General features: G+C 34.1%; 1 protein-coding gene across 6 annotated transcripts in view; it reads left to right on the top strand.

The window, feature by feature from the left end:
• LOC106667036 (multidrug resistance-associated protein 1) overlaps positions 1 to 15,319 on the top strand; it is a 40,007-nt gene that overhangs the window by 11,810 nt on the left and 12,878 nt on the right. For 4 of the 6 annotated variants that reach the window (XM_014394641.2, XM_014394639.2, XM_014394637.2 and 1 more), the window contains exons 14-20: positions 2,088 to 2,281; positions 2,350 to 2,526; positions 8,281 to 8,448; positions 8,508 to 8,679; positions 8,740 to 8,854; positions 8,918 to 9,008; positions 9,068 to 9,287. In XM_014394641.2, the coding sequence (XP_014250127.1) occupies positions 2,088 to 2,281; positions 2,350 to 2,526; positions 8,281 to 8,448; positions 8,508 to 8,679; positions 8,740 to 8,854; positions 8,918 to 9,008; positions 9,068 to 9,287 (1,137 nt within the window). Of the gene's footprint in view, positions 1 to 2,087; positions 2,282 to 2,349; positions 2,527 to 8,280; positions 8,449 to 8,507; positions 8,680 to 8,739; positions 8,855 to 8,917; positions 9,009 to 9,067; positions 9,288 to 13,547; positions 13,769 to 15,319 lie in introns of all 6 variants that reach the window. The other 2 variants (XM_014394640.2, XM_014394636.2) reach the window with 1 other exon arrangement.

Here is a 15,319-nt window from a genome sequence, read left to right as displayed (position 1 = left end):
GGTGTGGGGTTGATGGATGTTGATTCCAGTTGGTAGAAAAACGTTACCTGATGTGTCCCACTTAGTAAAGTTTGCAATTCCATACAGAGAGCATGTAGGAAGCCATCCGATATGAGAATCGGGAGGAAGTATCTGAGGCCCTGAATTTGATTTTTGAACACAAAATGAAAAATTCAATGTAATTTGGTTATTCATGATGTCTGCTGTTGTATTTTTGAATTTTTCTTTTTTATTAAGTTAAAGCTATTTGAAATTCTTTTCAAATTAGATATTTTATTCCTATAAGCTACATAACAATTGCAATCAGCAATTTCTTGACATGAATCAATAATTGCAATGCGTTATTAATAAATAATTAATTGGCAACATGCTATTTTAAATCAATTTTTTGTTTAAAACATTTATATTTTTTAGTGAAAATTTTAAATTTAAAAATATAATGAAAAACTATTCAGAAATCGTGAGATGTGGTCTGGTGTGTGACGGTTTTAGAAAAACATTTTCTTTATCGTGCCAACGTTTTGATCTTTATTGGGATCACCTTAAGGCTCAAAGCCTTTGTTTTCTGGTCACTAATCACCACATATATTAAACAAGCGATTTCCGTTTTTGCAACTTTTTGCTATTTTATTTATAATTTTTGGGGGGACTGCGGTAGCCGAGTGGTTAGCATGAGAGACTCTCACGCCGCGGTCGTGGGTTCGATTCCCACCGTCGCCCCTGGCCCTTTTTTCACGATAACCCCCCCAATTTGAACACATATATAAGAATTGTCGCCATGGCTAATATGCACAGATCATAACGCCAAAAAAAAAATTGTGTGTATATGTGTTTTGTCCAATTTTTCCACTTTTGTTGTTCACTATGTTTATTGTCTTTTTTTGTGATTTGTTTAATTTTTCTTTATTTTTATGCTTTTTTGTTAAGTTAAAGTTGGGAAATAAATTTTGACCGGGATAAAAGTTTAATTGAATATTTAGTTTAGTAAAGTAACCACATCCCCACTTTTTCACACCATTACCGCTTTTTCCATTGAAAATAAAATTTCTTCATTTTGGTTTGATGTAATTAAAGAAAAGGGTATACCGCTAGAAAGCATGTTAAACTGACAAGTTTTTATGAAATTTGGCAAGCTCTAATGAGAATTTTTCCAATGAGGTAGCAAATTTAGTTTCATTTTACAATTTTAAATTTAGCAGTTTTTTTTGTTTTTTTTTAACAAAAATATTAAATTGAAAGTATTAGAAAGGTGCCTTTTTAAAGGTATTTTAATGCAGATTTCAACGCTTATTTTGGATTTCCCAAAAAATAAATAGTTCAAGAGCTACAAGTAGATTTATGACGAAAACCATAGATAGTTAAAAACGAAATGTTGAATATCTGCGAAAGGGTTGAGAATCAGACCATGGGTCATACGACTTTTTTGTTGCATTTGAGCTGTAAAAGCACCTGATAAAATTAGTAATCTGAGTAGCCACTTACCTGCAAATAAAATATGTTTTTAAAACGTAACATTAGAATAAAATCTGAATGTGTGTTAAAAAAATTTTACAGTTATTTAGTTTATTAAATTCAGAAATTATTTCCACATTTACTGCTTATTAACAATTATTTATAAATTATTTACAAAATACATATTTGATAGTTATTCACGATTAATTTAAAAATATACCAAACAAAAAACCATGAAGGAACAAAAGGCCAAAGAAATGAACAAAGAAATGCCTTTGAGGTGCTGTACTTACCTTAAAATAAAAAGTATTATTTTAGAAAAATAATTAAATCAAATAATATAATAAAAAACAACTATATGGGTAAAAAAAATCTTTAAAAAAGTCCAAAATTTGTTCAAATTGAAAAAGATACAAAAAGCCTGTCAAATCCACTCATTTGGGGGGGGGGACAAAAATAAAAAGCTAATACCCTACAACAAGATATGGGGGTCTTGTTGAGAAGCAGTGCATTGTTCTGGAACAATGTCCATGTATGGGGAAAGGTATATTGGCTCGTTCTAGAATGGGTTAATTGAAGTCATTGTTTGCTTTTAATTTTTCATTCTTAAATTTTAAAATTTAATTTGTTAACAGAGGAACCTTTACTCATGGAAGACGGTTCGTTCAAGTGGGGAGCGGATGATCCTGCAATTTTGAAAAACATCAACATCAAGATCAAACCCAAGTCACTCGTCGCCGTTGTCGGGGCGGTGGGTTCGGGAAAATCATCGCTTCTCTCGGCTTTCCTCGGTGAAATGGAAAAAATAAGCGGCAGAGTTAATACAAAGGTACATATTGTAAAATGGTGGCTCGTCTCTTCAAGAAAATGCCTAACGGTGTTATTTTTTTGTTTCAGGGCACTTTTGCATATGTATCGCAAATCGCTTGGATTCAAAATGCCACGCTTCAAGATAACATATTATTTGGTAAACCCCTTAACAACAAGCTATATCATAAAGTAGTTGAGGCTTGTGCACTGAAGCCAGACTTTGAAATGTTGCCTGGTGGTGACAAGACTGAAATTGGTGAAAAGGTAAGAAATTATTTTATCAATCAATTCAAAGGTTTTTTACAAAAGGATTTTTTAGCACATTCTAAGACATACGACATACTCTAAGAACTGAGAATCAGTTATTTTTATTGAACATTGTGCCTATCATTGATGATTTAGATTCAGTAAAATTACACTATTGTGTTGAGGTCTACCTATTTTTGTATGAAACGTTACAACATTTTGCCACCTTCGGTGATGGGACTGATTTTGCCAGCTGGGACACATCTGTCAAAAAAGCCTTTAGATGAAATAATGCTGACACTGTTGACTCTTTACAAATGTGCTAATTGGAACAAAATAACACCAACCACTGTAGATGGCAATTTGCCCAAACTTGCCTAACAGACAAAATCAAGTACAGATAGACCAGAATTGGAATTTATGTTCATAAATTATGTTACTGTTTGGTAACGACTGCACATTTTTGTTTATTCTATTTTTACAGAACTTGAGTAATATTGTTTTTTATGTATTCAATTTTATTTTTTGCTCTCTGTTTAAAAATATGCAAATAGTAAGTTACATTCAAATCTGTCAGAACAGGAGACACTGGAAATCTTTTTTATTTAATTGGGTGGATTAAGATGGAAGGTCATGAGGCCATCGTTTAAATAGCATGGAGGATTATAAAAGTGGAGACGTTGAAAGAATTTAGGATAATGGGTTAGGGTGAAAGATTAGTTTAGAGTGAAAATTGAAGATGCATGTTTAAAGGTCTTTGCCCACCAGAACGTATCATACTAGGACTGTAATTGTACCGACACATGCAAATAAATATTCTTTACATCATTTAGTATTAGAAAATGCCCACTACACCGTTCCGTCACCGGCCAACACTGTACCATGCCGTGCACGGTTCAGTCAAAAATCGGCTGCTGAGAATATTTTGCAGGCATCGATCCGTTGTGCGCATTGGCCTACTGTGTTGCTGTTCGGTTCCACACAAGTTCTTTGCATTTGACGAAGAGATCTGTGTTTGTGTTCTATTGTATTGTGAGTGTTTGGGTCTTAATAAAAATGGAGGATGAACAACTAATAGAATATGTTCGTAATTTTTTTATTTTTATTTTTTTTATTAAAAATGTTAATCATACATCATATTTGGTCCGTTTTAAAGAATTGGAGTTAACTAAAACACAGATAAAATTTCCCATTTGACTTTAAAATTGGATTTTGAAATTAAATATTTGAATAGTCAGGCTCAGTTTCCCAAATCCAAAATGTTTCTCCTAAGGCTGAATATAACTACCTGGTGACGTTGGCAAAACATATGACCTAGGTAAAAAAAAAAAAAAAATTACGTACAGTTTTTTATACAATTTACAACATCTAGTGTTTTTTTTCCTCTTCCTCATCCAAAATAATGGCAATCAAGGCCAATTCTCGTATAGATAATTTTCTAATAACCATACTTTATTTAACAAATTCACTCCACACAAGAAAACAAAAGTTCACAAACGACGTGTTTTTAAAAAAGAAATGTACGACAGTGACTGAAGCAGGACGGCTATGAAACGTTTTTATATACGCGTTACATATGGGTATAGAACGCGGTTCATCCGTTGCAGTGGACATAGTAGTGACCGGAGTGTTTTATTTTGTGCCTGACACGGTCCTAGTATGGTACATTCTAGTGGGCAAAGACCTTTAATCAGATCCTTTACAAATAAGATTTCCAGATCTTATGGATCATTCGATTAGTGACATAGAAGGGAGTAATGAGGGTAAGATGAAGAACTTTAGATGGAAAGGGTTGAATTTGTTGGATGTTGGAGAATTTGGCTAAGCGCCACAGTTCTACTCCATAAGTCCAAATCGATCTAATGAGTGTTTTGTAAGTGGTTAGTCTGTTACGTATATTTAGTGTTGATTTTGGTCCCAGTTGGCATCTGAGTAGTCCATATCTTTGTTAAGTTCTTGTTATTTTAATCTTGTATGTGGATATCATGTAAGTCTGCTAACTAGAGCCCATGGTTGAGGACTTGGTAATCTTACCTTGTTGTTTATGCACACTAGTGGGCAGGTTTGATGTTTGAGTACCTTGTTGGCTTTTTTGCTCATTCAACCTGATCCACCACTGATTGCACCGGTCGATTATGAGGTTCAGGTGTTGTTGGATTGCTTCTGTGGTTAGGATAGGATTGAAGTGTTGATAAGGTTGTGGTGTCATTCTCTAGGTTGTGAATTGTGTTATAGGATAAGAATTCATCTCTAGTGGCCAATAATTAGTTTCCACAATACCGCTTGATGCCACTACGATTTATGGAATATTCTCGCCCTCCACTCTTCATCCAATCAGAGTAGAGCTCTTCCATATATAAGCAGGGGCAATACCCCGCTGGAAGCATACTCGTCAGCTGATGAGGTCTCGAACATCACTAATACTCAACTACACCAAACTCGTCAGCCCGATGAGCTATCACTAATGGAACACCGTCAACGACAGCAAGAGTACTCAGAGCATTAGCCTGATCTCGCCTTCTAAACAGCCGACTTGGCTATAAACGCTAAAACGCTGCTCTCGACTAATTGCTGGACTCCAGTACCTTCGGCCTCTGTGGAGTCAACCGACTCACGGCCCCCCGGACCTCAGTGAACGGTTTACTCTGTCACACACCACAACCAATGGTGCCACTCACACGGTTTCGGCCCTATATCATCATCATCATGGCATCTCTACACAACTCCGGCCCTTTTCAGGGCCACAAAACTCCCAGTCACTAAACATCCTTTCATTTATTCATTTATTACATAGTAAAAACAGGGAAGTGTCCCCCAAAATAGAACAGTCAGAATATAATAATAGTAATAATAATACATTAGGTAAAACAGTATATAAAAAATAAACAAATACGATAACAACAAACAAATCAGCTGCTCAAAAATGAATAGGGATGTATGCAATTTATTCTTATTCTATTAATTTTAATTAAATTAACCGATATATTCTTGCTAGTTGGATAAAACAAAATAGAAAATATAAGCAAAAACAAGCTAATGTTAATCCTTGGGGTCATGTGGGAGGCGTTGCAGAAAAGGCTTCTTGATCGCCATCCGCAGCCAGTTGACCTGCAACAACTGAGTGTGGTGTTGCAACATCTATGGAGTGAAATTCCTTACGAAATTAGTGACAACCTTCATAACAGTATGCCTAACAGGTGCACAGAGGTTTTGGCTAACAGAGGACTCAGTATTAATTGTTAAAAAAAAAATAATTTATTGTGTCCAATTAATTATGGAGTTAAAACCTTTAATTTTATTATTTTTCAAAATCCCTTAATTAAATTTTTCTTCAGTAAAAAACAAAATCATTTATAATACATTTTAATGCAATTTATAATAAAAATCAAATAAAAATGCTAGGGAAAGTAAATACTACAAAATTGGCAATATTCATTTTTGAGCAGTTTAGAAATAAGAAAAATCAAAATTCATTGCAGCTCAAGGTAACATCCATATTATTCCTTAAAAACTAAAAAATCTTTCTTTTAAAGGCCATCTGACTGTTAAATAGATCAATGCATGACGTGTTCAAAGAATGGGCAATTCTATAAACACATTTTGTGGTTGAGAGATTGGTTCTGAAAGAGGAAATGCAAAACAGTTCAGTCACTCGCACACTCTGGCTAGGCATCCGTAAACTGAGTTGTGATAGAATTTCTAGAGCATCAATAAAACAATTTAATCCAAATAGCGAAAAAAGCAGCACAGTGATGAGTGACAGCGAGTCAATATTCAATACGTCTAGGGTCACAGAATATGTTGTGAAGTTAAGGCCAGATTTAAACATTCGATATTTGGTAACTTTTGAATGGGTTTTTTAATAAGGAGATAAAATTAAATCACTGAATTCAAGAATTATCCTAACCAAAGACTGATACAATATTTTTTTTTACATAAACACTTGTAAAGTCAAACGTCATAAGTTTAGTGAAACCCATGTTTCTGTGTACCCATGTATGAATAATGATCCTCAAAGGTACAATTCTTATTAAAGACCACACCCCCAAAACCATGGAGACTTCCCCAAACTATATCAGCAGTGTTGATGGTGAAGAGGAGTAGGCTTAGGTTTCTTCCTTGTGGAACGCAGCTTTGATTGTCGTGATGAAAAATCAGTGCCGATTCTCACTTTAAACCATTGATCCTAGAAAAAGGACTTCTGGATGAGATAGTAGGTATGAGGGAGAATGCGTTTTAGAAGGCCGGTGTGCCACATTTAGTCGAATACTTCCACAAAGTCCAGCGTTTGTTTTCTAGAACGGAGGATATTGTGCTTGGAGTAGCAGTGCTTGAATGGAGAGGTCGAAATCTAAATTAATTGTTAGGAATTAAGTTTTGAGAGTCAAATCTGGGAGTAAGTCTTTTAGATAAATAATAATATTTGGGTGGGATAATAATAATGATAATTCACTAATTTCGTGGTCTGCTTGACCAATTAATATATTACAATTAATTAAGGTTTTTAGTTGAGATAAAAACGTCAATGGCACGAGCGGGATTCGAACCCACGATCTTCGGCTAGATACGCCGCTGCTCTACCACTTGAGCTATCGTCACCTCGATCCACTTGGACATCGCCTTCCTATCTCAACCCCACCTTTTGAATTTTCCCTCCTTTTTGCCATTTTTCAAATGTCGTGTAATCGCCGAGAATCCAATGCGATAAATCTAGCCGAAGATCGTGGGTTCGAATCCCGCTCGTGCCATTGACTTTTTTATCTCAACTAAAAATCTTAATTAATTGTAATAATGATAATATTATATTTGTTTGTTTTTAAGTTGTGTGAGATCTCTACTAGAGACTAACTTCCCATCTCAACCCCACCTTTTGAATTTTCCCCCTTTTTTGCCATTTTTCAAATCTTGTGTTATCGCATTGGATTCTCGGCGATTACACGACATTTGAAAAATGGCAAAAAGGAGGGAAAATTCAAAAGGTGGGGTTGAGATAGGAAGTTGGTATCCAAGTGGATCGAGGTGACAATAGCTCAAGTGGTAGAGCAGCGGCCAGCGGCGTATCTAGCCGAAGATCGTGGGTTCGAATCCCGCACGTGCCATTGACTTTTTTATCTCAACTAAAAATCTTAATTAATTGTAATAATGATAATATTATATTTGTTTGTTTTTAAGTTGTGTGAGACCTCTGAGCATCTTGGTCTCTTGATTTTTGTTTATTTTGTTTGCCAGACCAACCGATGTCGATAGTGAAACCATTTAACAATTCGATTTACAATTATTTTTTTGAAAACAATTAGATAAAACAATATTTTTTTCTTTTAACATCAGGATTTTTAAAATTGAGAGTTTGTGAGATTCTGTTATCTACAGGGTGTCAAACCTGAAATTTGGTCGTTACCGATATTTTGGTCTGCCTATCCTTGCTAGGTTGGTCATCAGGTACATGTCAGCAGTTGAGTCTGTATATTCTCACCGGTTAGACAGACACATTTAAGATGGCAAAATGCCGAAACATGTCTGACCGACCAAATCTGGTGAGAATAAAAAAAAAAAAATAATCGGTAATGACAAAATTAAGAATTTGTAAACTGATAACATGTCGATAACTTTTATAATTTGTTAATTAAAATTTGTAAAATATTGAGTATAAATAAATATAGAATATAAATCATTATAATAAAAAGCAGTTTTTTTCTGTTGCAAAACAAACATTTTATAAAATGGTGAAAAACGTTTCTAACTTTTGTTTTAATATAATTTTCTTTTTACTAGGGTATTAATTTGAGCGGAGGACAAAAACAAAGAGTTAGCTTAGCTCGGGCTGTCTACTATGATTCTGATGTTTACTTTCTCGATGATCCTTTAAGTGCCGTAGACAGTCATGTTGGAAAGCATATTTTTGATAGTGTCATCGGACCAAAAGGAATACTTCATAATAAAGTAATTTATTTGTTTGTTTATATTTTTAACAAAGTTATAATGAACGATTTTATCTTTAGACTAGGCTGTTTGTCACACATAGCATTACATTTTTACCTGAGGTCGATTTTATAATTGTACTCAAGGATGGCTCTATATCTGAAATGGGAACATATAAAGAGCTTTTGAATAAAAAGGGCGCTTTTGCTGAGTTTTTGACGACTCACCTGCAGGAAATTGATAACGAAGAAGGTAATTTATTAAAAATAAAATAATAAGATGCCATGTTAAAAAGTTTATATAATTTCGTAGAAATTGATGAGGACATTAAAAAACAGCTGTTGGAAGGAAATCCTGAAGTCCAGAAACAGATTTCCCGGCAGAAATCATCAAGCAGCGAGACAAGCTCTGTCAATTCTTTAACAAGGTAAAATAACTCTAGAAATAATTAAAAAATCCTTAATTTCTATTAAAGAAGTTATATTTGTAGGCGGAAATCATCAACAGGTAGCAATAACATCGTCGATCCCAGTAAAGCCACCGACAAGCTGATAGAGGATGAAAAGGCAGAAATTGGAGGAGTAAGTAATGCACTTTAAAAAATTCACTACAGGTCGTTACATCAAATTTAAAATGACAGGTTAAATGGGAGGTGTATAAGCACTATCTCAAGTCGATCGGGCCGTTCCTTACGTCGGCGACGATAATCCTCAACATTATATTCCAAGGGTTTTCCATTGGTTCGAGCTTCTGGCTCTCAATCTGGTCGAGTGACAAAACCATCGTCGTCAACGGCACTCAAGACACGAGTAAAAGAGACATGTATTTAGAAGTGTACGGCGTGTTAGGCTTCGGTCAGAGTAAGTACGACTTCAATTGGTTCGACATCTTATTTAATAAGAATGTACTGCATCGTGGCTCTTTTTCATTGTTTGGACTGATATAAAGAATGATTGCATCTATGCATCTACCTTGAAACAATTGCTTCTATTACATGTTTACTTGTATATAGTCGACTCTTGTTAATTCGAAACTTGATAATTCAAATTTCTTGATTAATATGAACTCCTCAGTAGGTCTTTGGTAAATCAAAAAAATTCTGTACATTTTGATACACTCATTAATACAAAATATTTTTCATAGCAGGGGAAGAGAGAGCATTCTATATATTAAAATTAAGCCACTTCCCTCTTTATAATTCAAATTTTTTCTTTGTAATGTTCCTTTAAATTTCCACGTATTGTTTAATTTCTTGCAGCCCAAAGTTTCTATGATTTTTTTTCTAGTTTGTTATGTATGGTGTTCAGTGTTTTGTCAAGTATGCTAAGAGCTGGTCACTTTCGAAATCATTTAGACAAAGGATATCAGTAAGAACTTTTAAAAATGTATCAACTGTTAACAATTCTTTCTTTCCCCCTGATGATTTGAATTATTTTGTGGTCCCTTGGGCTTCAAATTATCAAGAGCCGACTGTATATCTTTTCAGACTTATGTAAGCCTTTCCATCTCTACAATACAGAATGACAAATTTTGTTTAAATTGTCATTCATATTTTTATTGAATATGCTTGGAAGTATTAACGAGCATTTATTGTTTTATTTACAAACTAATAGTCTAAATTAGTTTTTCTATATTTTTCTATATTTTTTTTTCGTTTGTAAAACAATAAAATAATAAATGTCAATGTTAGTAGTAAAAAAAATTAAAATTAAATCATATTGTAATGAATGTTCTATTATAAATGTATGCTGGTGTAAGAAGATGTATTATTATGTGGACATTATTTGTATACTTACAAGCATGATGTTATGACTTATTTTGACTTGAGCATGTCAAACTAACAGGCATATTCTGAGACAATTGATTTTTATTAATGGTGTATGTTTTTGGTGTATTTATTGCTTTCTTAAACTTCTAAATTGAATTAACAGTTTCATTAAACAAACTATTTTCTTTTTAAATCCATTACACAGTTTAAAAACACTTAAAAATTTAACTCATTATAAGTCTATTTAAACAAGTCTAATTTAAAACATCATATTTCACATTAAATGAAACTTTAGATACAAATACATTACTTTAAAAAAATAGTTCCGTAGAAATAGGAAATAAGTTCAGAGTTGTACATGGAGGTCTTAGAGATAAAGACTTTTTTACAGTGTTTGCCTTAACCTTTTTGGGACTGATTTTAGGTAGCTGAAATACATTCCCCTGCCTATATTCTCGGCTGCGACATGACACTCCCCCTCTGGCCTGATTTACTTTGCATCGAGCGTTTGCTTCGATTTACTTTTACTCTTTTTGTGTACCAAGTCTGTTCAAAATTAGACAGTAAATTCCTCAGATATAGTTATCAATGGAAGTAAGTAAATGGAAGGAGAAAATTAAACAAAGTTGTTTAAATTTAAAAAAATATTTTTTCTCAAAAAGTATTCATTATTTATATTAAAACAGAACCAGAAAACAAAATAAATTGATTATAAATACTGATTTATTTAGCTCAACTATGTATACAAATACACGAGTACAAGTAGAAAAAGTACAGTTAAAGAGAAAACCGGTCACTTGTATTTATTTGTTTATTTTCGATAATAACTAGATATACAAATTAACAGTTAACTTAAAATGTAAACAATATTAATAATTCTGTTTACCTTTTATACTCTTTAAATTAAAAATAAAGGCAATCAGTTCAATTTTCTCCTTTTCAGGGCCAACTGTTAAGTAAGTTAATTTAAAAAAAAAAAAAAAAAAAAAAACATTTTAAAACATGGGTTTAAGTCAAGATTTCACCTGGGTTGATGCTTTGGCCAGTGGTGGATATAGCATTGCATAAGTTACATAGCCCAAATCCTGGGTGTGTCTTGCTTACCACTGACGATGGTGTACAGCTAGTAACAGTGGTTTAAGGCCACCAGAATTGAAGAGAAGGTAGTGGTCAACAGGGATGTATGATGGCTAGAGAAGTTCGTTTTATTGCTCTTGCCGCACTAAAGAACTGTCATTTAACAGGTTCATTGATAGGTAGTCAACTCCGAATGGTCAGAATTTAAGGGTGAGATCTGAAACAGTCATAAGAAGACTGTCAAAATAGACCTAATCTCTAGATATCCTGCATCAGGTTCTTTACTCCTGGAGAGGCTTAGAGTAGAAAGGCATTTCCAAAATCAGCATCTCGCTTGTACATTTGAACAATGCAGGGCTCTTCTCTTTGTGAGTGCTGGTTTGGTTTGTGAAAATCATATGGCAGGTAAAGTGTGTGAAGAACGCTTTGCTTCATTGACCATTTCAAAGACAATCTGTTATGGTATGGGGTGGAATCAACTCCCATGCTTTCACCAAATTGATTATCACATAGAATGGATCTTTGACTGCACCAAGGTACATTGAGGAAGTTATTTTGGAAGCTGTGGTCTCGTTCGCTCCATTTATTGGGGACAACTTTTTGTAACCATTAATTGGAGGATGTAAAGATTACCACAATGAATTGGCCAGCAAGGCTTGACTAAAATCCAATAGAACATTTATGGGACATCATAAAGAGATGGGTTAGAAATCATTTGCCTTCTTCAACAAGCATTGAACAGCTTCAAACTATTCTAGTTGAAGAATGGAATTCTTTTTCACCAGACAAAATCCATCTTGAGACTTAAGGCCGTCCGCGATGTAATAGAATGTAATACCGTGCTTTTAAGAGCCCAATGTAACGAATTGTTAGATAGATTTTAATCTATCGCTAAATGATTTTCTCGTGATTTGTTGATTTTTTTTCCAACCGTCATAATTAAATAATTTTTATAAAAACTCATGAATTTCTGATGTCGTTTAATTTTCTTTACATTAAAACTTGTATGTTGTAATTAATTAATGATAAAAATGCATGAGTTTGAAATAAACATCAAAATATGAGTTTTTTTAACTTTAAGTGTATCTTCTAAAATCACTGTGAACATAGTCGATATAAAAATACAACGGAACTTGGCTTACAAGAGGAGAAAAATTAGAAAGACAATAGAGTAGATGATTGGAAAGGGTAGAGGGTTGAGAAGGGCAGGGGCGAGTAGTAAATGAAAGTAGGACCTTCCCAATAAGACAGATATATCCTGGCCAAATAGTTTTCTGAAAAATGTGTTCACAATTCGCAAAAGTTTAAGAGGGAGATAAGATTGTAAACAGAAGGGGAAAAGAGTGATGATGAGGGCGAAAAAGGAAGGGTGTGGAAAGTGTCCATTTACTTCCAAGTTATCTGCTACACATTGGATAAAACCTCAGCCCAATAAATGATGTGAAAGTCCAGCCAGATATATTTTTTTCTTTCCAAAAGGTAGATTGGGGATGAGGCCAGGAAGACAGAAACAACATTTATTTTCTTGTCGAGTTTCAGCAGAATATATCGCCTTCATCAGGACTTCGAAAAAAATCGTTGTACTATATGAACAGGTACATGTGTGGATAATGGATATCCAGATCCACATATTCTGCCGAAGAAAATAAATCTTGTTTTTGTCTTCCTGGCCTCATCCCCAAGCTATCTTTTGGAAAGAAAAATATATTTAAACTGAGAAGGCTGATCAATCACTAAAGAAAATATTAATAGTCCAGCTAGAGCTCTTAAAATTCAAAACAACTCTTGAACGAAATAACAGGGCTAATGGCCTGAGGAGTGGTAATCCTGAACAAGACAAATCACAAGTCCCAAAAAGGCTGGCAAATGTTTGACTTAGTTTATCTAATTTTTGACTTGCAACTTATTACCTGCATCTACTGAATTTCTTAAATAGAATGTCTAATATCTTGATAATTTCAAAATAATATTTCAATGGTTGAAATAATTTTAAAAGGAATTTTTGGTATATATCTTTCAATAAATACATTAATAATTTACATATAATAGATAATACAATAGATTAATAATTTACACCACATATTTCTTACTTTCTGTAATAACTAAACAAAGGACAAGCAAACTGGGGCTCTTATCAGATACAGCAACTTCTTTAACTTAAATAATTTTTCTTTTGGTAAAGATCTTATACTTCTTGCAAGTACTGTTTTATGCAAATAAATTATAAGGATTTCAGGTTTCTAATGTGTACATTAATTGAGGTTTTCTTATTTAGTTTTATGTTTAATATTGAGCAATATTTCTCTGGCTTTGGGATGTATTTATGCCTCGATTGGCCTTCATTTGCATCTTCTCCGCAACATACTCCGTACCCCTACATCATTTTTTGATATCACCCCGATCGGAAGGGTAGTCAACAGGTTTGCTAAGGATGTTGACGTACTTGACAATGTAATCCCGTTTGGGTTGAGGAGTCTCATAACAACAGTATTTGGGGTAAATACTTTTAAAATTAGAATGTTATTACATTTGGGATGGAATTGATATCATGGCCGATGGTAATGCTTCCAGCCTTGAATCACAGTGTGTGACATTTTTCTTTAACATTCGTTCATCATTGCATTTGTATTCTATGAGGTTTTGCCAAGTTTGCATTTGCATTTGTAATGTTGGGTAATGGGATTGGTATATCTGGTTAATTTAAATTTGTAAGTTGGGTCGTTCAAGGTGAAATTTATATGGTACTTGCCCCAGTTTACAAATATTTCATGACACATTGATATTATTTCAACAATTTGTTCATTTGATACCTTTTTGTTTTATCATAAAATTGGGTATATAATCGCACCCATCGTGGGATACTGTAACATCTCAAAAATTAGCAAAGATAAGATATTACTAAAGGGAAGCTCAACACGGGCTCGCCACGGTGATTAGAGCAAATGACCAAAAAATGGAGTGAGTGCGGTGTTAATACTTTTTAAATAAAAAGATAGTTCCTACTCACAGTAAGTTGTTTCGCCATGGTCCGGATTTCGAGCTTTTAGCTCATCAGGTTGAAGGAATTGTACAACCTGATGAGCTAAAAGCTCGAAATCTGGATCGTTGCGAAACAACTTACTGTGAGTAGGAACTACCTTTTTAAAACGACACTGACTTTTTTAACTCAATTAAAAACCTTAATTAATTGAAAGATATTAATTGGTCAAGCGGACCACGAAAATTAGTGAATTTAATAAGTTAAAATGAAGTATACCTTCACTAAAAGCTTCGTGGCCATGTCATTTGTCGCCGAGAATCAAATAGATTACACAACATTTGAAAAATGGCAAAAAGGAGGTAAAATTCAAAAAGGTGGGATTGAGATGGGAACTTGTGTCCGAGTGGATCGAAGTCACGATAGCTCAAGTGGTAGAGCAGTGGCGTATCTAGCTGAAGGTTGTAGGTTCGAATCTCGCTTGTGACACTGACTTTTTATCTCAACTAAAAACCTTAATTAATTGAAAGATATTGGTCAAGTGGACCATGAAAATTAGTGGACTTTTTAAAAAGGTTTAAAACCATCAAAGCCTCGGCATAAAGATGTTGGCAAAAATGCAGTATGGAGCCAATGTAACTATATATTCTAAAAGCTGCCTTACAGGATTGCTATTATTACGGCCTATACAAGCCCCTCTTGGAGAGCCTCTTACAATAACAGGACTATCTATTACGAGGCGTGCAAAATGGTACTACACACATGGAAACTTGCTGGAAAGCTTCTCAAACAGACTCAGCACCTGACTCTTTTTGTGACTACTAGGGTCCAAAGACCCTACCATATCCAAAGATGCCCTGTGGGTGATCGTTGTACCTGCCGATAGATCTTCAAGCAAAATATAATGGTACAAAAGGGATTTATCTCAGGGAAGTGTCAAAAATTAAAGCGAGCTGTACCCGGGAGGTGGCTGATTAGATACATGCTCATTAGCAGCTTTGGTGGGAAGGTCCTCCAAAGGATATTTCAAGTTAAAGTTCTTGAAGATCGACCACTTTATGACACAGCGG

This window comes from Cimex lectularius, unplaced genomic scaffold (genome assembly GCF_000648675.2).
Source record: "Cimex lectularius strain Harlan isolate CLEC.00 unplaced genomic scaffold, Clec_2.1 scaffold379, whole genome shotgun sequence".
Lineage (NCBI taxonomy): Eukaryota > Metazoa > Arthropoda > Insecta > Hemiptera > Cimicidae > Cimex > Cimex lectularius.
Note: the sequence above shows the minus strand (reverse complement) of the source record. Positions and strands in the feature narration are given on the sequence as shown.